Here is a 21,716-nt window from a genome sequence, read left to right as displayed (position 1 = left end):
CATTCATATTCAGATGACGGGCTGCGCGTGTTTTTGTGTCCACGCGTGTGCGTGTCTGTGTTTCCCTGTATCTGTGATGTAGGCAGATGACTTATCCCATGTTTTTATTTTGAATGGGTTATTTAGCATTACATTTCCATTTTGAATACATAGCTACTACTTTGTTCAACTAGTTCTTCATGTCAGCATTGTGGACTTCACAATGAATGGTTTGGTAGCATCAGTAACTAACCCTTCTATGACAAGTTCTTCCTGATTTCCCACGTCCATACACCGAGACACAATTAAAACACAAAATCTTAAAAAGTTATGAATTCATGTACAATCATAACAACCGATCTTCAACTCCTATGCTACAGACCCTGTGGCATAGATTACTGGGCCTAGTGATTAGCCAACTGGTACCCCTATTATTATATATGTGCATTCAACACATCGCCCGATAACGACCTTGACATTGTGTCCTCGAGATCTTGTCAACAACCGTCGCACTATTATTGGTCTGTGTCAGGGTTGCCATGCTGGGAAACCTCAACGCTCTATTTTAAGGCTCTAGTAAACACATTGTGTTTCAAGGCTGAAACCTAACAGAGGGATCGAATGCACGGCCATATCTTCCCCTGAACCGCTTTGCAGATAATCTCTGTACTAAAAATCTCAGGGGTTTAGTTCTGAAATCCAAGAAATAACCACTTGTAAGAAATGTGACGTTTTGTTCAGAATGCTAATGTCATGCTATTCCTCTGAAACTACAGGATATTAGAGCCGTTGGAACTTGATTGAAGAGGCATTAATAATACAATTTTGTCAATTGTTTGCGTGTTATTTGTACCTGGCTGCTTCGGCCCAGTTGTTCTGGACTTTATTTAGACTATACTATTCTGAGCCTAGCCAAAAATACTCTATTATGAGTTTGCATAAAAGAGATGGCTCAATAGTAATATAGGTACGGAATTACAGCCAGGTGTTCACCTGCTCTGAACTCTTTTGGGTGGCAAGGTTCTCCTTTGCACGTGTGCGGGTGTGTGTTTGTGTGTGTGTTTGTGTGTATGTGTGTGTGTATATGTGTGTTAGGAGGGGGGGGGGGGGGGGGGGTACAGTAGGCTCACACAAGAACACGTTACATAAAGAAACATAAGATAAAGTAACCTTCATCGCTGATTCCGTTGCAGTCCTGTCATTCCTCATGCAGTCAGAGTAAGGGTGTGTTATCTGATCGAGATGAGGGCCGGAGATAGTCTGCTGAAGTTGCCCCAGAAACCATATGCAGCACACACACCACCAGTGCACAAGAAGACCCCGGGAGCATCTCTCCCACGGGGGTAAACGTTGTTAACGCTGAGATTCCGGGCTAATTCTGAAACTCATTTCCCCCTCTTGTAATTTGATCACAGCTCATCTTTTTCTACGGAAATTGAGCATCACAGAATTATATATATGAGGGCGTGCCAGCGGAATGGTGCGAGAGCTGGTGATGGTAAATAAAAGCAGAGTTTGACTGGACCGGGACCGGGACACACTGATGTAGGCCCGCTGAGGTTCAGGGGGTTCACAGCTGGCCTTTCGCTTGTCCGTGATGGACGGACGGATGGATACAGCAGACATAGACTGATAGAAAGACAGATAGCCAGACCAAGGGGGACAGAGAGGAATGGGAAGAGATGGAGAATATGTACAAATTAATCTGGGTATTTGGGGATTTTATTATTATCTCCAGTAGTAGGGAGGTTCATTTCAGTGCAAAAGTAGAGCTCTATTTATTATCATATTATTAAGTAGGCAATATGCATATTGGGTTTCGAATGGGTGGGAAGAAGTGGCGGACAGAATGGAACCGCTCAACCCTAACCCCCCGCCCGCCCCCGAACCCCCTCACTGTTCCCCCCCTCCAAACCCCCTCACTATTCCCCCCCGCCCCCAAACTTCCTCACTTCCCCCCCCCCCCCCCCCCCCCTCACAGTTTCCGCACCCCTCACCCCTCCCTCAGTCGAACGACTGCACCTGTTGTTTTTCACAAAAGAGTGTGGGAGGGGGGGGGCGTGGTATTCGGGGCGGGACTGGGCTTTGGGGGGGGGGGGGGGGGGGGGGGGAGGTCTGGGGATGTTTGTGACTCAGGAGAATATGAGCCAGAGAGACAGAGAGACACAGAAAGAGACGGAGAGAGACAGAGGGAGAGAGACAGATTGATACAGAGAGAGAGATAGAGAGAGAGAGAGAGAGAGAGAGATAGAGAGAGAGAGAGAGAGAGAGAGAGAGAGAGAGAGAGAGAGAGAGGGAGAGAGAGAGAGAGAGAGAGAGAGAGAGAGAGGGAGAGAGAGAGAGAGAGAGAGAGAGAGAGAGAGAGAGAGAGAGAGAGAGAGAGATGGGAGCAGGGGGTGGAGTTAGCGGCAGCGCTATGAGTCAGCCATCTCTATAAAAAGGCAACGTGTGTGACCTCGACCGGGGACCTGCAGTGTAAAATAAGCCAGCAGTGAAACAGCACTCCACCACCGGCCTCTCCGTCACCTGGGGGTGGGGGGGGGGGGGGGGGCAGATTTGGTGACGGGGCCTCGATGAGGCTGTTATTAGAGGCACCCAGAGGTCGCCTTGTAAAGGCCTAACCATTAGCCACCTCATCGCCTTAAAATCGTCAAGACACCATAAATACTTAGGCTACTGATGGACATTGGATTGTGTTCAAGCATTGAAAGGCATTTGTCCTCTGTATTAAAGACGTACTATCCTTAGAGCCGCATTATTACACATCACAACGGGTTCACACACAGCTGTTACCTCCTCGGACAAACAATCAATCTAGTTCTTAACAAGGCACTCTCTAACTCCCCCCTGGCCTCAGGAACATCCCAGAGATCACATTTCTGAATTCCGTTCCTCAAGTCGATTCAAATGAAGAACCCGTTTAATTTCAGCCTTTTCCTTTTGACCCGTCGTGGAATCCAAACCACTGGAGGAATGCCATCCACGCAGGCTCTATGTACTGGGACATATCTCTGGGTGACATAACAGGAGAGCTGGGGTTTCATGTGTGGAGCAGAATAGTAGTACCCTAACCCTCGTGGGCGGAGGGGCTGGGTCGGGTGTGAGATTAATTTCAGTTGGAAGGGAGAAAGTATGCCCTGCTACAAATGTTGAACACATAGTGGCTGCGCTCGAGAAATGCCTGACCGGACTTTTGTCATAAACTGTACAGTATGTCGCTCGCAAAGTGACACTCCAAATGAATCAACATGAGCCAAGCCGACATTTATGTCTTGCTATCGTCTCCCATAGTGGGCAGTTATCCCTTCTTTTAAAATCAGCGGCCTATTACAGTTGTGGCCTTTTCATGTGAGGACAAAGTGAATAATACATAGACTGTTATGATTTAACTACAACGGGCCACCCATTACGTGTTCGGTCCTCCGAAAATAATAAAAAACAAACTCCAAGTGACTTTCCAGGGTGGTTGGTGTGGGTGACTGCAGTGAACCAGGCGTGACGGGGGCTTGCTGCCCGGTGGGTCTGGCCCGGGAGAGAGGCTTCAGAGTGGATGGAGGATGGACGACAGGCCTGCCAGGGCAGCCATCAGCAGCAACAGGCTTCTGACCAAGGCCTGGAAAAATCATCACACATAAGCTAAAAGACAGCCACGCTTCGACACCGATATCAGTCTCTCTGTCGTGCTTGGCGGTTCTCTTCCTGCCAGGCCGCTGTTAGTCTCGCCGTTATGGCATCTTTCTATCAGGACTGGATACCCGCAGCATTCCAATGAGAGGGGATTTATAGACCCTGCACTCTGAGAGATGCGGTCCGGACCGGTTGCGTTGCTATGAACTTACTCCTCTGAACTCTTCGAATACAGTTAATGACCGCTCACATCTTTGGGATTTCATGACGATGAATTCTCTTTTTCAGAAAAGTTAGTGGAAAAGTTCCCTTCCAGCCATCTCTCATTAAAAGTTCCCTGGAACACCAGGTCAAATAAACCAGCAGGAAATGCACGGCTTAAACAATGACCCTATTCACAGACAATTGGCAGTTGGCAACTTTAACGTTTTCTGAAACGTTTTTACTGCACTTATTCATCACTTTTACACATCTGTTGGTCGGTTGGGCAGGTTTCGGTGTTCCAGTAATGATCCCGTTGATTGGTTACATTGTGCTGGCCTCTTAGAAACATTATGGTTTTAAATGGTCAAGCCTTTAGAGAATGTTTGTTAATCATAGACAGACGGTAGTCTGTACCCTCGGGTAACAGGGTTGATTATTCAAACCATCAGCTTGCTTTTTAACTAGCCATATTGTTCCAAAAAAAACAAACAATGATGGAGCATTCTTCAGCTCCGAGATGTTAACCATGTTCCTGTATGCAAAACAGAATTGTTCCAGTGGTATGATTTCTTTTCCAAGCCTGGGGCTCTATTTTCTTTATTCACTAATGTACACTTTACAATATGTGTGCATAATTAAAAATGTATTCACATTATGCTGTAATAAGCCTTAGTAACCGTTTAAGGAACACTTGCCCCAAAGGATTAAATTGCAGCCCGTTTGAGTGTTCTCTCTCAATACTGGACTCATTTGAAACATTTTAAACTGGTTAGGATCCAGGTAAAAATAATATATATATGCAGTATTCTATTTCCTTTAAATAACAGTTAACTTATGTGTCTAATTTTGTTCATGTTAACTAATTGTAGTTAACTAAGGTCATCATTTATTCATTGTTGAATAGGGTTAGGTTATTGCTAACATTAACGGATAAGGAATTTACCCCTATTGGAAAGTGTTACCCTTTATCTTTCAGAGATATGCTTCGGATTGCACCATGCTGAGCATTGTGTGTGTGTGGTGTGTGCGTTTGCGTGTTGCCGTACTTATGTGTGTGCGGCTGTGCGAGTGTGTGTCGGTGTGTGCATGCAGCTTTACATGTGTGTGTGTGTGTGTGCTTACCTGTGCATGTGTGTGCTGTGCGATTGTGTGTGAGTGTGTGTAATCTTCTATTATGACACAGTGATGATGTGGCATTGGCAGGCAGGCCTACAGGGGCCTCTGTGCAGCCCCTGTGCATCCATCCTGAACGGGCTTGCTCTGACCACGCTGCCCAGCACCTCTGGATCACATATACTGTAGGCTCCTGGGTAGTGGGATTACCCAGTGAGAGGAAACAGCTGAGGCCGGTGTAGTGTCAGCACTAGCTAAACAACGCCATGGCCACTCCACTCACAAAGACACACACAAAACCATTGGTAATTACCCGCACGCACACACATGCACCATCAACACACACACACCCACTCTTCATAATCCTCATCTCCTTTATTATTTCATCCCTCGGGGTCACACCGCCACAAAAGCTTGGGTCACAGATGTCAAAGGGCCTAGAGGAGGGGAGGGGGTGGGAGGGGAGGAGGGGACATGGAGGACTGAGCTAGGAGACAAAGGGAAGCTAAAAATGCTTGGTCAATGCCACATGCACTGCTGAGTCAGCACCGGGAGGCCGCTGAGGAGAAATTATTTAAGTCCAACGTCTGTTGGGTCGCTAGTTAGCATTTGATGTGAGGGAACAAGGTATGACTTCATTTCACTTTGTGCAAGTATTAGGTTGGTTTTTTTTAAAACAAAAAAGAGGTTAAAAAGTGACAAAAGAAGATGACTAGTGCAAGTGTTTGATATGGTCATTTGAAATAACTTTACCGCGACTGTCACTCTGAGATAATTATCTTGATGTCCTTATCTGTAATCACGTGTGAAGAGAGGCCACTTGTACATCATGTGGTTCACTACATTACACTTCTATCGTGTCAGCTAATACAAAACAACACAATAGGAAACCCAGTGCTCTATTGTACAATGTAATTATGGGTTATTCCAGAGTCAGGCTAGCAACACAACAAATAACTCAAGTTAACAGGTGGAACATGTTTTCTGGCTCAGCCATTCAAAGAGAGATAGAGATAATTTTTCTAACTTGCAAGTTTAAAGCTTATTAATTAATGAATTAATTAATTTAAAAGACATACTTATTCAAGATCACTTTGGGACAGATTGGCTTAATGTACCAAATGATGTGGAATTATATGGAAGGCCTTCCCATTAAAGGGACGTTTTTATGTTTTATCACACTTATTTGATTTAACTATTATTATTTAATTAATAAAAAAATCAATTTACGAAGGCGCATCCGAATCAGGGGCAAAAATACGTAACAAAAACAAAGATGACCTCCTCTTTGTAGCGTGTCCAACACGCAGGAGTCGTCCGGCTACAACAGAGCTGTGTCTGGAATGATGAGCTGAGATATTGAAATGTTACACAGCCCTCTACACCCTCTTTCATCATGGCTGAGAAACAGGCCAGCCAGGCCCCTCTAGTGCCTGCATGATTCAACAGTGGCTCAATAAATCATGTTAACCTGTAGCTGGCCAGCGATTTCTATGTGTGTGTTTCTGTGTGTGTGTGTGTGTGTGTGTGTGTGTGTGTGTGTGTGTGTGTGTGTGTGTGTGTGTGTGTGTGTGTGTGTGTGTGTGTGTGTGTGTGTGTGTGTGTGTGCGTCTGATTTCAAGGTCTAATCCTAGAGAGAGTTGGCTACTCTGTCTCCTTGTGTCTCACATCGGGTAATAGTCTGGATTGTAGTCATAGTCGTAGTCAAGACTTCCTTCTTCTTTCGTGTAACATCAGAGGTCCAACTCAGTGTCTTGTAGCCATGCCCTTGTCTCTAGTCCCACGTCAAAGAGGCCGGCTTCCGAGGGTGGTCTGTATAGGGGGCAGGTGGTCATAATATGCTCGACAGTCAAGACTTCCAAGTCCAAGCTATGGCTCAAAGGAAGGAATAGAAAACGTTTAGAAAGAAGTTGAATATCAATACTAATTCAAAATACTACTTGGAGATCAATTTGACATTCAATATTAAATAACACAATTGAGAGTGTTTCGGAAATGAGTTGACCAATACATAGCAAAATAACTCTTATACAATTCTGAGTTTAGTGCACAAAACAAATACTTAATAGATATTAAATATTAAACTGATTTGCATTTTCTGATTAGAGCAAGGAGCACTCTATCCGACGTTTATCATTTTAGCACTGAACCTTGCCCTTGAAACAAACAAGCTGCTAGACAAAGCCAAACAATGTCAAAAACGCCATAATAATCCAAGACACAGAACATACTGGGCTGACACCCTAAAACCTTAACCAGTCTACTGCCGTTGACGTGACGGACTCGTTGTCCCGCAAAAAACATCTATATTGATTCAGGTCAAATTTAAAAGTATATAAAAAAAATCACTTCGAAGATCATATAATCTGCAGAGAAAAGATATGCAGTTATTCCTTCAACCTTTAGGGGCACTGTTGTTCTGGTTATCAAAATAGAAACGTAGAGCTGCTTTGACCAAAATACAAATGGTAGCCTATCTGGCTGCTGTGTTCCAGCATATCTGTTGTGTTTCTCATGTTTTGTGTTGATTGGACATAAGAGACGGGAATTGCTTCAAATGTTTGAATTTTTTCATGGATGAAAGAAGAAACAAATGCTTTTTATATTAATTTGGAACAAAAGTTTATTCAACTCAAATGGAAGAACAAGACAAGAGTTAAATCATTCAGAACACATATTCATAGAATATCTACACATCCGCATGAAACAAAACTATTAGACAAAAAAGAAAAATTAACAGGACATAAAAATGGAAAATAATGAAATTCAAAGACTAATATTGCACTTTGTTTCTAAAATGTTTCAGATCCCCTATCCCAATTCCTTTCATCTGCTAACATTTCGGTTCCTGTCTTTTCCAAGTCAGGAGTTTAGCTTAGTTCTGACCCTGGACTAGTAAAAAATGAAAAGGCCCAGGCCAACTGACTATGGAATCGAACCAACCTGAAACAAATCTGTGAGCTTATTCAATATAGTTAGCTTGATACACATTCCCTAAGATCAAGTCCAAGCGAAGAATTACAAAGAAATACAACTACATAAATGCTATTGTCTTGGAATTGGCGTTTTCGTCTATGAATCTATGTGAAAGAAGTGCTTCTTGGCAGGGGGGGAAGGGGGCTGGTCAACAGCCACGGTCCCCCTCTACCGAGAGATACCCAGAGAGGCTAGCCAGATACCAACTATGTTGTATGTAGTCGTACGGTGAAGCTAACTATATCAATGACCATAAAACTCATGGAAAAACTTGCCCGATTTAAGCTTAGGAAAAAGAAAAACAACCACAGACATTAAATCGAGGAAGCCTGTCTGGGGAACATTTGTAGAACACTCCACTTTTGTTGTCTTTCCCTTTTTGTCCCTTTGAATAAACATGGAAAAGTGTCGACATTCAGACAAACCAATTAGAAGAGAGGAACGAGAGCTAGGCTGAAATAAATGCAGACACTGAAGAATAAAGAATTATTACAGGTCTTTTTTTCTCAAGGCCACTAAGATAAGATTGCTTCAGAACTCTGAAGTTTGTTGATAACTGTCAATGGTGCTCGATTCCAGGTGGCCTTATCTCGACAAGCGCATACACTCACACAAAAAAAAAAAGAGCTAAAAACTTGACAAATACAATACTTGTATTCGCTGCGTTTAAAATGTAAACTTAAAAACTAAAATTGAGTAAAAGATAACAATTTGACCAATGTCCTTAACACTGCTGGACTAGATTTAGCAGGGTAACTGCCATTTGAATTCATCCAGACCTTCACCTTTGAATGCAGTTTCTTCTTGTTATAAAGTCACACGTATCTAATCTCCGGTTCTAAACTTCCGCTCCAGCCGGCCGTTTGTGTTGAACGAGTTTAAAAACCAATGTATTACTCATGTCAACCTAACACTACTTGTTCTGGCCAGTTGGAGCTGAGGTTTAGGAACAGCCCCAGCCAATCATGTTGAGCTGGAGCTGCGTATTTTAATGCAGCAGGAAAAACGTTTTTCCTGCAATATCTTTTGAAATTTATTTTATTTTTGTAACTTTTAAAGCATTCTGGCTTCACGGGTCTGGTAAAATCGACAGATAGGATGAACTGAGCATGTGCAGCAGGACAAAAAGGGAATGTAGTTTGCCGGAAAGCTGCATTGCTTCACTGTATGTCTCTTCTCTCTTGTTTTGGTAGTTTTACTTAATAAAAAATGTTGACTTTGCTATTTTAAAGAAAAACAGCTTTTTTCCTTCTCCTTTTTTTTTTTACATTACATTTTGGCGAGTGAGAAGACCACCTGAGACAGTGCTTTATAGAGGCAGTAATGCACAACAGGGTTTCCCTGAGATCTGGAGTAGAGAAGGCTGCGGGCCATTCGGAGCACCAGGGGAATGCGAGCCGTACGGGTAGCATTTAGCGAGTGTCAACCTCCCGTCTGCACCTCTCTAGTTCAAATCCAGGGTAACGGCGACACAAAGCAAAGGAAACTAAATCAAAATAGGCTGGAAGGCGTTCTGTGTCGAGCCAAACACAAAGAAAGACGGACAGACAGCCGACTAAACGCAATAAGGGGTTGAGCGACGCTTGGATCGATGCCCAGAGGGACACAACTTAAAGAGTTACAGATGCAGGTATTGTTTTCTGCAGTCCGGTTAAGTTAGTTTCAAAGTTGTTAAGGAAAACAAAAGAGTAATATCTTCAAACAGCTTGACCTCTTTCAGTGCATTGTCATTTTTTTTTTCAAATCAGTCACGTTCTCTGGGTCGCTCGACATTGTGCGAAACAGAAGAGTACGAGGAGTCAAACCTGCATTTTCGTTTTCAGTCCAGCGAAACAAAAACAAAAAAAACACTGTGACCAAACTATTAGTGATTTTTCGTATTTTTTTTCTATCATCATCAGATGGAGCCACACAACTCAAGCAAATTAAATGTGCAAAACAAAAATCCCAAACGAGGCAGATCGAGGAAGTCATGTCTTTGCTCCGCCGTGATAGCGACACCGCAGAACACTTGCACTCGCGCTCGCACAACCGTGGTTGTGCGCGCCATCCCCTCTCCAGCTCCGACCCCACCCACATCCTCTGTCGAGGTTTTCGGAACACCATTAGTACAGCTCTGAGCCGTGTCCTTATGTGCCATGGGTCTAAGAACCAACAGGGATGAGGACGGGTCGGGCCAGATGGAGCCCTGGTAAGTCCTCCTCTTCATCATCATCCTAATCCCCCTTTCTGGGCATCATCTCCACCACCAGGGGGCGGCCTCCGCTCGCTGGGGGCCTTTATGTGTCGGGGGTTGAATGTTTCCTCCCGGTGCCTTCCTGAGAACGGGCGGACACGGGAAGGAAGGGATACCCCTAACCAATGACGTCCTGTTCCTCCTCGTTGAGGAGGACAGGAGAGATGTGAGTCCAAGCCAACAGATAATGGTCGTTTCATCCAAGTCTGTGTGTTGGTTGGTCGGTTTACTTTGTGTTTTTTTTCCCCCTCGACGACCGAGTGCGATGGACACCGTCGCCGGGGAAAAGAAATGGACAAAGCAGAGGAGACCTTTGGAGGGAGATATTTTTTCTGGAGTTCCCCCGAATTCTTCGGGTTTAGAACGTGTGGGTTTCCCTCAGCGAGACGGACACGCGTCCAGCCTGCGCACCTCCGGGCAGCTGGCCTGGTCGGGGTTAGGATCGATCTGTCAGGAAATCACAGGGAACACAATAAGATACAGTCCCACAAATACATGGATTACCTTAGCATATGAATTATAAGATACATAGTCCCACAAAGATATGTATTACCTTTGCTAGATTATTTATAAGCAGAATGGCCCATTAGCCCAACATGGGTGATATCTATTTCTATATAGGTGATGGCATTGGGCCTACCTCGGAGTAGAGGGGAGGCGGCTGGAAGCGGAACTCGTGGATGTAGGCAAAGAGCGGCCCGTCCAGCTCCTCACGGGCCGGTGCCACGTCCATTCTGCTCTGACGCTGCTCATCAGTCACGATCTCTGCATAGCTTGGGGGAGCTGTGAGAGAGAGAGAGCGAGAGCGAGAGCGAGAGAGAGAGAGAGAGAGAGAGAACTGGGGTTAGGTCTAGCTACCAGAGACAAGCACCGGTAAAACTGTAACCTGCACTTCCCCACATTTACAATTCCATTCAGGGCATTTAGAAGACGCTTTATCCAAAGCGACATACAACAAGTACAATTGTAAGAGTAATATCTCCCCCATTTCCGAGCTTCTGTTACATTATTTGTGTTTTATGAATACATGAATTGCGTGTTTCTCAGGGGTAGTCGTGGTACAGTGGGTGAGGAGCGGGCGGCGCGTGGTGTGCTGTGAACGTACCTTCCGGTCTCTCGGGCAGGGCCATGCCCAGCCAGCTCATGGTCATGCTGCACTGGCTGCTCACGCTGGAGGTCCGGGAGCCGAAGGGGTGAAGGGGGATGGTGCCGATGACCAGGGGCAGGTTGAGGGACAGGTTGATGGCCCCGGGGATGTCCACGTAGACCTGAGCACCGACACAGAAGAAGAAAGAAAAACGTTGTTAGGCTAAGCTACGGCAAACCTTTGAAGGATAAAACCCGTTGAGACTCGGACAGTGTGAGGCACCGAAACATGTGGTTCTCCCAAGCGGCCTAAACCGGTTGTGCGAGAGTGGTGTGACTGCTGCGTGCCGGTCAATCGTATGACGAGTTTTGTATATGACGCTTATGCAAATGCTAACCTTGGAGAGCGAGCTAAGGCTGTCCAGTGTGACGAGGTAAAGCGCTAGGTAGGGCAGGTGTTCCCTCAGATCTCCCTGGGTAATCCCCTTAGCCGTGTGTGTGGAAAGACTACCTGGTACGGTGTCAGCGAGTGTTTAGCCAGCCGGGGTCTGAGCCGGGTCATTTAAAGGGTACTTCTCTAAGAGTAACATGTAGATCTATTGCCACGTTTTACAGTACACTAGTAACTGGTAAACTAGTCACAGGTAACAATGTGTCACCTCTTAATATGGAAACATTGATACAGATGAATCTACCAAAGTGGACTTTCTGGTGCTGAGTGGGATGATTTATGCATCAAAATTTAGGCATACACGCTTCTAGATTGCAATGACTGAGTATGCTTCGTTTTTTTCATTTTTTCATTTTTATGGAAATAATCGATTTCAAAAAAAGTTCTGCATTGAAATTCAATCGAGAACAAATAAATTGCAGTGCATTGACAAATCGATATTTTTACCCAGCCCTAGTGGTGGTGCTCACCATGAGGGAGTACTCCACCCTGATGATGTTGCAGTCCAGGATGGAGGGGGACACGGGGGGGATCTTCAGCATCTTGCCGCTCCAGGTCTCCGTCTTGCCCGAAGACAGGGACTCGCCCCGCAGGTTGGCCACCAGCTGCTTGACCTCCTTCATCTTCCCTTTGGCGTAGAAGGTCTGGGTCTGGTAAATGGCCGCCTTTGGCACCACCATGCGGGATGAGCAGTTCTCGATCTCGGCGAAGATCTGGATAGACTCGCCTGTGTGGCGGGGGGGGGGGGGGGGGGGGGGAGACAAATGTATGTTTAGAAAACAAACAAGTGAAGGAAGCCATGCTTGAATAATTAACTCAGTCTGGTACTAGTTTTAATGGTTGCCCCGGTTTTAACAGGTCAATACAGTAATTCATGTCTAATCAATCCAGGATGGTCAAGGTGATCGGCTGCTCACCTGGGGTATACCCCTTCCGCTCTATTTTGGCACTTAGGGAGATAGGACCTGAGGTGCAGAACCAGCAGCAAAGCGTCTTGTCTTTGGTGCCGGCCTGGGGTGACTGAGGGGGAGAAAAACAACAGAAGAAGAAAGATTAGCAAGCAACAAAAAGAAAGACAATGTCGGGGGTACCTCCTTTATCTCGTGGGGTAATCAATGGGTCTCTAACTTCATTAAGGGAGCACGGTGACCAGCCTGAACAAGACTAGCTCTGAGCTCTGTCGCGGTCACCTTTCCCTGGTGTTGATCGGTTGGGTTTGGCAAGAGCCAGCTTTCCCTTTTTTCCCTTCCTTCTGTGGAGGCCCAGAGGAACACACAGTGTCACGCTTTGTGTAGAAACACTGTGGCTGACGTGTGGTATCAAACTCTGTCACTCACTTCCCCTTTCTAGACCCACATCCATCCAGCTCCATTGTCTTCGGTTACTCACATTATCGACATTGTGTTATAAAAGTAACTGTATTAAGGCTTCAGCCTTTATGCAATAATAAAAACTGTTGAATTCATATTATGCAATAGCAAAAACTGTTGGCCTTGTCTCTGGTGTCTCGTAACGCTCCGCGGTTTAAGTGGGCCTGCCTGAAGTGATCCCATTCAATAGTGAACGCTAAGACCTTGATAAGCAACACTGAAGAACCAGGCTGGGTAAAGAGGTGACTGTCCCCCCCATAGGCTTACCAGCAGTAATGGAGTGTTGATGTCGATGTGTTCAAAGACCGTGAACTCCTTCTTTGTCTTCATGGGCAGGAGCCACGGCCTGTGCAGCTCGGCCTTCACCCAGTAGCGCACACTGCCATGCTTGCCTTCGAAAGAGGTAGCCAGAGGTCTGGGGGACAGAGAAGGGCCACAGGGAGAGTGTCATCTCCAGCCCAACAGGCTCCAGAAAAACACAACCCTTGAAATGCAATGCATTTCATAGCACTTAAAACACATATAGGTATCTACTTTGAGAATGTCTGTATAAATGCTTGAGTACTAAAATTAATATCTAGGATATGAATAGATGATTGCCCGAGGCCATGAAGGGGAGACTCACGTTGTTGGAAGCTCGAGGCTGAATGCATACTCATGTCTCCCTGAATGAATAGTGGTGAGAGCTTCTTCTGAGTTGTCGTCGTCTGAAAGAAAAGGAGGAAAATGTTCCAAACACATGTATACTGTACCTGGGATATATGCTCGTATACGGTGGTGCCTGCAAGTAATATCAAAACACAGGGCAGGGGAGACAAAGAGAAAAATAAAAACGCACTGTAAATTGGCCTTTTAATAGTTCTGGTACCATATCGATTGCAGTAAAATGACAGGTGGCACAGAATCATCATCATCATCCCCTAAATATACCAAGCATTCAAAAGGTATATTTCAACTGCTCGTTCTGCAAACAACAGAAATCGCACAAAATATAACTATTACGGACTATATGAAATAATTCACTAAATAGGCTAACATAAGGTACAATAAGGTAACAAACAATTATATCCCATCATCTCCATTCCAATAGTCCATCTCTTTTGCACCTTTTAAGGTCATCGAATTGTATTCAAATGCCTTTGGTTAGAAACGGCTGGTTTATCTTGAGCTGGCGTGGTTTCAAATCGCGTCACATAAAAATATATTCATTTAAAATCAAGATAATATCGGCAGGCGGGTGTGCTTCTGCCAGCTCAGCAATCCCCCTCTGTCCCTCCCCTCCCGCACCGCCTTCAGCAGCCGCACAGTCGTGTGGTAAACAACTCCCGAGCTGTCACTCAAACGGCAGACTTCAGCAGGAGGAGACCGGCCTAAACCGGTGCAAGCAGCTTCCCCAAGCCGGTCTCCCTCATTACGCATTCATTGTGCGGCATGCAGTCACTGGCTCACAGCCTAGACGACTCACTGCCTGGAACGGCACCCTACAGGCCGGATTCGTGCAGTGCAAAAGAGATCAGGGACAATTTGCCTATTCATTGATACTATGCACACGATGAATTCGGGGATTTTTAGACCCCTAGAAAATAAATGAGCCACGTAAATAATGGCACAATGCATTTATAAACGCATAGGCCTATATATAGGCCTACGATATAAAATATTGCAGTCGAGCATCGATAGCAGAAACGGACTAATAAGCTCTCCATAGATTGAGATCACTTCACATTTGCACAACTACGTTTGATAGGACAGCATTATCTAGATCTGAACTATGGGGCTATAACCGAATGATGCACGCAAGAGCTGCAGGCAAACATTTGCAATTTTACAAATGCATAATTTTTTAAGTCATTAGTTTGGTTGACCAAGCGTAGCTTTTAAAACGTCTGCATTTCAAACCAATGTGCAGAATTGTAATTCTGTGTCCTAATATGGTGTTTTCAATATTGATGTTGCAGAGGCTTGCAAAGTTGCAGCTCCTTCTGTCACTTTCTGCAAAGCCATGATGTCATCAGCGACACACGAGCACCTGAGCCAATCAGCGCGCGGCTAGACCAGTCCCTTCACCCCCCTACCCATCCAGTTTGTGAACAGGATTGAACCGCTTTGAACAATGGGTGGAAACTTAAGAAAATGTACAAAGAAACCACCTAATGCGACACCTTTACGCAACAAACTACCAAACTATCCCCTCACCGTTTACTGGCCAAACGTGTGGTGCTTTGAGTACTCATTTCCAACGATGACACAAAGGTTTCTTTCACCAAAAAACAAGGTGATGCCTCCATGACTGTCATTCATTCGGCTGGCTCAAATTGGGACAAACAACGTGTGCTTTTGAACAGCAGCAGCCAATCTAAAACACAGTCATACATGATTCGATATATATATATCCATATCTTGGTTGGTCTCTATTCTTTATGTGCAGATTATATTTATTTCCAGGGCAATTCCCATTCTAGATTAACCTGACCCACAAGTACAATGAGCACGATAGTCACAGTCCCAAGTTTCCTCAAATACACTCGTTATCTCTTACCTCTCTCGTGTCCAATGAGTATGTCTTTGTGGCTCAAATATTCCACTTCTTCCGTGTAATTCTGCGTGTAGGCAGTGTTGGATCCAGCGTTTCTCGACTCAGTCCAACGAACTTTGGCGAATCCCTTTGCGTGGATCTTCAGGGATTTGACACGAATCTCTCCGGTGACTTCAATGATCACCCTCCCTGAGACCGAGTCCCCGCTGGAGAACACGGGCACGTTGCTGTCGTTCAGACAGTCGTAGCTTATGGTGAAGCTCTTCACCTTGCCGAGCACCATGGTGGAAAGCAAAGGCTAGGGGGGGAGACCCTAGAAATAAAATAAAAAATACTAGAAAAAAAATAATCTCATTTAAAAAAAAGGTGTAGTCGTCAAGACACTGATCAGTATCTTCTGCCCTGCCAAAAAAAAGCAGTAGGCACAGACAGATCAGTGCTTTCTCTGCGAACAGTTCATTGAGGTGTGATGGCTGGAATAACAGCAGTGGATGCTGTTACCGTCCGCCTCTCGCGCGTTGGTCTCCAGTCAAAGACGAGGAGCTCGCTTCGCGCAGCGCACTTTAAGCGTCGCTTTGGTGAAAAACAACCTACTGAGCATGCGCACGACTCCACTGCCCCCACCTTCCGTCTTTGAGGACAAGGGAGAGAGGAAGGTGGAGTGGAGCCAGATGACAACTTTTGGGAACAGTTTGACAGACATTCAAGGAAAAGGTTCAATGATGAACAGATACACAATTTATATTTTAAGGAAACGTGTTTATTTGGTAGTTTCAAATGTGATTCTCAAATGTAGGCCTAATTCTCAAATTAAGCAGAATCGCCTTAACCGTACAAGGCCTGTATTGCGTTTGTATAGGTGCCATTGCGAGCCTGGTGTTTGATTCAGCATTTATAACTCAATCCGCATGTGTGGTCTCAGTTCCAGGTTTACAACACGTCGTTGCACCAATTGTAGATTCTCGTGGAAATTGGAGACTTCGTACTATGCTGAAAACAATGTTTCCTCGGTGCAGAACAATGTGTCCCGATGGAGACTATATTTGGTGTGCGTAAAATATAAGGTGTGGCCAAAATAGGCAAAACATAGCGCCTTTGTAGTGCTAATAAAATGGTCCTTGACGTTTGTCTATATAGTTAGGGCTGTACAGGCAAACAGGCTGGGGGTTGGGGTATGAACGCTGATGCACGCAGAATACAAACAAACGCCACCTGGCGGATAGGAAACGAACCAGTGCTTAGAAACAGGTATGACCTGTTGAATAGACATATTTTAATATAATTTAATTTAATTAATAGCAGAACATCACTGGTTTTGGTTGTGCCGGTCAGGGTTGGGTATTTATTATTTAATATGTGTTTGTATAGGGTTTAAATGTAATGACATGACATAATATTCCACATATTCTATAATATTAACCTATCTTGATGCGTTTCATGCTTGGATCACTAAGAATCACAACTCAACTGGTATGCGAACAATGGTGCTATAGTACAGTCATTGAAAATGTTCCTTGGGAGAACCTTTAGGGAACATCATAAAGTTACAGGTGGTTAAACAGAATCTCTCGACAAGGAATCCCACCTGGATTGCGCAGTGGGGCATTTGAGAGGCCGAATAATCTTCATTTCATGGTAAAATGCTGCCACCTAAAGGCCATGGGAATCCATTACACAAACCTAAAATACATGAAAAGACGCGCCTGACTTTCTAATTCAATCCAAAAATATGTACACAAAGCCCATACAAACATAATTCATTAAAAGCACGGTTTGAAATTGTTTTAGTGATATTTAAGTATCTGTATAGAGACGCCATTATTATTAGTTCAAGTTTATTTTTCGTATTTGATTCCTCCTCCCCAGTGAAAAGGATCAGACTAAAGGAATCAAACACACATTGGTGCAGATAGGATTTAAAATAAAATAAAACGACATAGCTTACTAAATTAAATAGCTTTATTCAATTCCACCGTTTGGAGTCGAGCCTGCAGGTGAAGTCGACTCGAAGTCCAATTATTTGGAGAATCGACGCTCAGAACGGACGTGATGGAATCAGGAGTCGACTCTCACTCCTATGGATCCTGTGTGAACACAGGATCTTTCTTTATAGCATGTTGAACCGTCACAGCAGCAACATTTAAGGATGCTTCACCTCGTTGTGTGGATTGTACTGTGTGAAAGTTTTGTGCAATGTCTTTTCCACAACAGTACCCGACCCAACATAGTCATGGTGATGGCTGATGCTTTCGTGAGTGTCTCTTTCCCATTCTCATAAACACAGTATGTTATATATTATGCGCAACAAGTAAGTTATACTTGTTTCGTTCGATTGGAAAAGTGTAAATATCGTTTGTAAGACCCCCTTCCCTCCTCTATTTTTCAAAATAAAGGACGGACGACTAACCTTTGATCCTGGTAGAAGAGTAGTGCAACTTCCATATATAAACTACCTTAGAGGACTGGGAACCACCTTTCTAGATGCCTACACAAATTCTCCAATATGCTGCCCTTCAAGAGCATGTAAGAATTCTCATAACTTGAATTAATTAATTCCACATCTGCAGGTAATTGGTTTGTAATAGACGTGAATAGAAATGCATGGTATGTACAGTAACAACAAAACAATTATTCATGCATCATTGGGGATTTGTTATTGCCATTATTATGCGTACAGCCGTACACGTTACTGGGGGCCATTGTACAACCCCTAAACTTATATAAAAATGATATTTACCCCATTGTCAAGCTATGTGGAGTGGCCAATTTGCTCACCTTACCCAGTCTTGGAACAACAATAAGTGCCTTGACGGTAACGCTACAACGTGGATGGACTCGCTAGAGAAGAGTGGCTATCAGACGAACATGTTTGGGAAGCTGGACTACATCTCAGGGAGCCACTCACTCAGGTAGGGGAAAGGTTTGATGGCTCATCAGGACACAAGCCAACAAGGTTGTACGAATTCAAACGGATATAGTAAGAAAAGGACATTTAATTAAATAATAATAATAAAGTGTGACATACACATGTTTTTGTGTATGGGTGTGCCTGTGTGTATACAAGTCATTACATGTTTCTAAGTGAGGAATTCTCATTCATTGTGTGGTGTTTTTTTTTTCTCTGTTCAACTGCAACCCAGTAATCGCGTTGAGGCCTGGACCCGCGGTGTGAAGTTCCTGCTGAGGCAGGAGGGCCGCCCTGTGACCCAACTGGTCGGGAACGCGTCCACAGTCCGGATCATGACCAAGGACTGGGAGACCACGGACAGGGCCACCCAGTGGCTACGGGACACGGCTGGGCGGTTACACCAGCCGTTCGCCCTCTACCTCGGCCTCAACCTCCCCCACGCGTACAAGACAGACTCCCTAGGGCCCACGGGAGGGGGATCCACTTTCCTCACCTCCCCATACTGGCTGAAAAAGGTACGGGAGCTCTCGGCTCTCTCTGTGGGCTCTGCCTGGCTTAGAGGACAATGTGTCTGTGTTCTGGATCACTTTTCAGCTGTTGTTGAGAGAGAAAACAAACAAACCAACATTAACCCCTCGCTTTTCCATGCACACACACACACACACACACACACACACACACACGCACACACACACACACACACACACGCACACGCATACGCATACCTACGACCCCAAAGGTATCGTTGGAACTCATCTCTGTTCCCAAATGGCTGCCCATGTCAGCCATGCACCCAGTGGATTACTACTCCACCTTCACCAAGAACTGCAGCGGAGAGTTCACCCAGGAGGAGATCAGGAACATCCGGGCCTTCTACTACGCTATGTGTGCTGAGGCCGATGCCATGCTTGGTGAGTACAGTAATGGCACCCGCTGGTTAAATCTGCTACTTATCATATGTTTTTTACAAACGAACAGAGGTTAAAGATTTTTATTCATGAGCCTGTTACATTTACAGCATTATTACTTGAAAGCATCTTTAGGACTTATTTGACGTTTTGTGCTCTGTCCACAATTTATGTGGACTGTCTCTTATTCTACCGGCCCCAGGCCAGGTTCTGTGGGCCCTGCGGTCCGCTGGGCTGCTGGACAACACCGTAGTGATGTTCACCGCCGACCACGGAGACCTGGCCATGGAGCACCGGCAGTACTACAAGATGTCCATGTTTGAGGGCAGTGCCCACGTCCCGCTGCTCATCGCGGGCCCCGGACTGGCTTCCGGTCTGCAGTCCACCCAGACGGTGTCCCTGGTCGACCTCTACCCCACCGTCATGGGTAAGAGAAGCAGGGAGAGTCCAAACAACACGTTGGGATTGATTGACACATCCCACTAAAACATTGTATTTTTGACTGATGGTTGTTCCCGTTTCCAGACAATAAAATGAATAAAAAGTGTATTGATTTGAAAGCGCAACACCTCTCTTGATTCTGCAGCGCTTGCAGGCATCCCGGCACCGGGCTCCCTGAGTGGACACTCTCTCCTCCCTCTGCTCTCCTGGCCTGGCGCCAGTCCAGCTGAGACCCATCCGGGCTGGGCTCTGAGCGAGTACCATGGATGTAATGCCAACGCTTCCACCTACATGCTGAGGAAGGGCCGGTGGAAGTACATTGCCTACGCAGATGGTCAGAGTATCCCCCCACAGCTCTTTGGTCAGTCCCCTGAAATGATGGTCTCTCTCTCTCTCTCTCTCTCTCTCTCTCTCTCTCTCTCTCTCTCTCTCTTTCTTTCTTTCTTTCTTTCTTTCTTTCTTTCTTTCTTTCTTTCTTTCTCTCGCTCTCGCTCTCTCTCGCTCTCTCGATTGTTAACCTGCTAAATATAATGACACAGTGAGTAGATATTACCAGCACACTTTCTTTCTGGCCTTCTGGGTATCCTGAGTTAGCAGGAGGAGGAGAGAGCAGCAGCATCCCTGTGTTTCCTCTACTGGTGTTTACTTTTTGTTAATTTGCAGAATGAGAGGAAGTCTTCTCTCTCTCTCTCTTTCTTTCTTTCTTTCTTTCTTTCTTTCTTTCTTTCTTTCTTTCTTTCGTTCTTTCTTTCTTTCTTTCTTTCTTTCTTTCTTTCTTTCTTTCTTTCTTTCTCTCTCTCTCTCTCTCTCTCTCTCTCTCTCTCTCTCTCTCTCTCTCTCTCTCTCTCTCTCTCTCTCTCTCTCTCTCTCTCTCTCTCTCTCTGTCTCTGTCTCTCTCTGAACTTCAGATAGAGATTCCCATGAAATCATAAGAAACTAGGGGATGCAAACCAGAAAAAATATTGGATTTGCTACATTCTTGAACATTTATATTTTCATTGTTATACTGAGAAGAGCACCTTATATGCTGGTAATAAAATATGACTAGTATTTAGTGATGTTGGTAATCACTCACCTATGAAAAAAACAAACCAAATGTTATAACATTAGTATGGAGTCATATACCTGTGGCTGTTTCACCTTCAACTCCATCCTCTCTTGCAGACCTGACACTGGACAAGGAAGAACTTCACAATGTGGTGACCAAATTCCCAAAGGTCGGGGCATACATGGAGGAGCAGTTACGTAGTATTGTGGCATATCCGAAAGTGTCTCAGGCCGTGCAACTGTACAACAAACAACAATTTATCTCTTGGCGGAAGGGTTTGGGCGGGTATTACAGCAAAGTCATCGCCAACCTAAGATGGCACGTGGACTGGCAAAGAGATATGTTGGTTAATGAGAAGGCAGTGGATGATTGGCTCAATGGTATATGATACAATATGGACACTGGACAAGGATGCTATTCATTCTGATGGAAACAATGAAAAAATATATTTGATTAGTAATGGCAGGCTTACAGCCTCAGAAACACTACAAGACAATAATCTAACAATTCCCCACACCTCAACGAAGCAGAGTTTATATCAACATTCCTCCTCAACATGTTTTCTGATTGTTTGTGTGTGTGTTTATACTGTGCCTATTGTGAGGATTTATTTTGTGATAAATAATAAAGATGCAGGTATGGTGAAGATGCTGACATCTTATCATATTTAATACATGTCTAACATTTGACTCATTATTAGTATGAATATTATTAGCATTATTACTTTTATTGCCAATTCTAATGGAAAGCAAAAGTATATTACTGTCCAGTAAATGCAGTGAATAGCAACATCATGCTTTTACTTTGAAAGTCCCGACTATTTACTTCCTGTC

General features: G+C 44.7%; 2 protein-coding genes across 3 annotated transcripts; one reads left to right on the top strand and one right to left on the bottom strand.

The window, feature by feature from the left end:
• Window positions 1-7,687: 7,687 nt before the first annotated feature.
• On the bottom strand, window positions 7,688-16,168 carry arrdc3a (arrestin domain containing 3a). 2 transcript variants are annotated; one of them, XM_056591887.1, is made up of 8 exons: window positions 15,582-16,168; window positions 13,668-13,749; window positions 13,310-13,457; window positions 12,590-12,692; window positions 12,143-12,399; window positions 11,241-11,403; window positions 10,776-10,918; window positions 7,688-10,582 (listed from the first exon to the last, which is right to left on the bottom strand). In XM_056591887.1, exons 1-8 carry the CDS (start codon window positions 15,859-15,861, stop codon window positions 10,514-10,516), a joined length of 1,245 nt encoding a protein of 414 aa, XP_056447862.1. In that variant the 5' UTR covers window positions 15,862-16,168; the 3' UTR covers window positions 7,688-10,513. The 2 variants fall into 2 exon arrangements, with proteins under 2 accessions (XP_056447862.1, XP_056447863.1); XM_056591888.1 differs by having other exon boundaries at window positions 13,668-13,823; window positions 15,582-15,666.
• A 53-nt stretch (window positions 16,169-16,221) lies between these two features.
• On the top strand, window positions 16,222-21,556 carry arsk (arylsulfatase family, member K). The gene is made up of 8 exons (XM_056591886.1): window positions 16,222-17,829; window positions 17,972-18,101; window positions 18,328-18,487; window positions 18,719-19,001; window positions 19,226-19,397; window positions 19,597-19,821; window positions 19,981-20,196; window positions 21,000-21,556. Exons 1-8 carry the CDS (start codon window positions 17,725-17,727, stop codon window positions 21,269-21,271), a joined length of 1,563 nt encoding a protein of 520 aa, XP_056447861.1. The 5' UTR covers window positions 16,222-17,724; the 3' UTR covers window positions 21,272-21,556.
• Window positions 21,557-21,716: the final 160 nt, after the last annotated feature.

Source organism: Gadus chalcogrammus, chromosome 6, assembly GCF_026213295.1.
Source record: "Gadus chalcogrammus isolate NIFS_2021 chromosome 6, NIFS_Gcha_1.0, whole genome shotgun sequence".
Taxonomy (NCBI): domain Eukaryota; kingdom Metazoa; phylum Chordata; class Actinopteri; order Gadiformes; family Gadidae; genus Gadus; species Gadus chalcogrammus.
The sequence above is the reverse complement of the archived record's forward strand: the minus strand, read 5'-3'. Positions and strand labels throughout refer to the sequence as shown.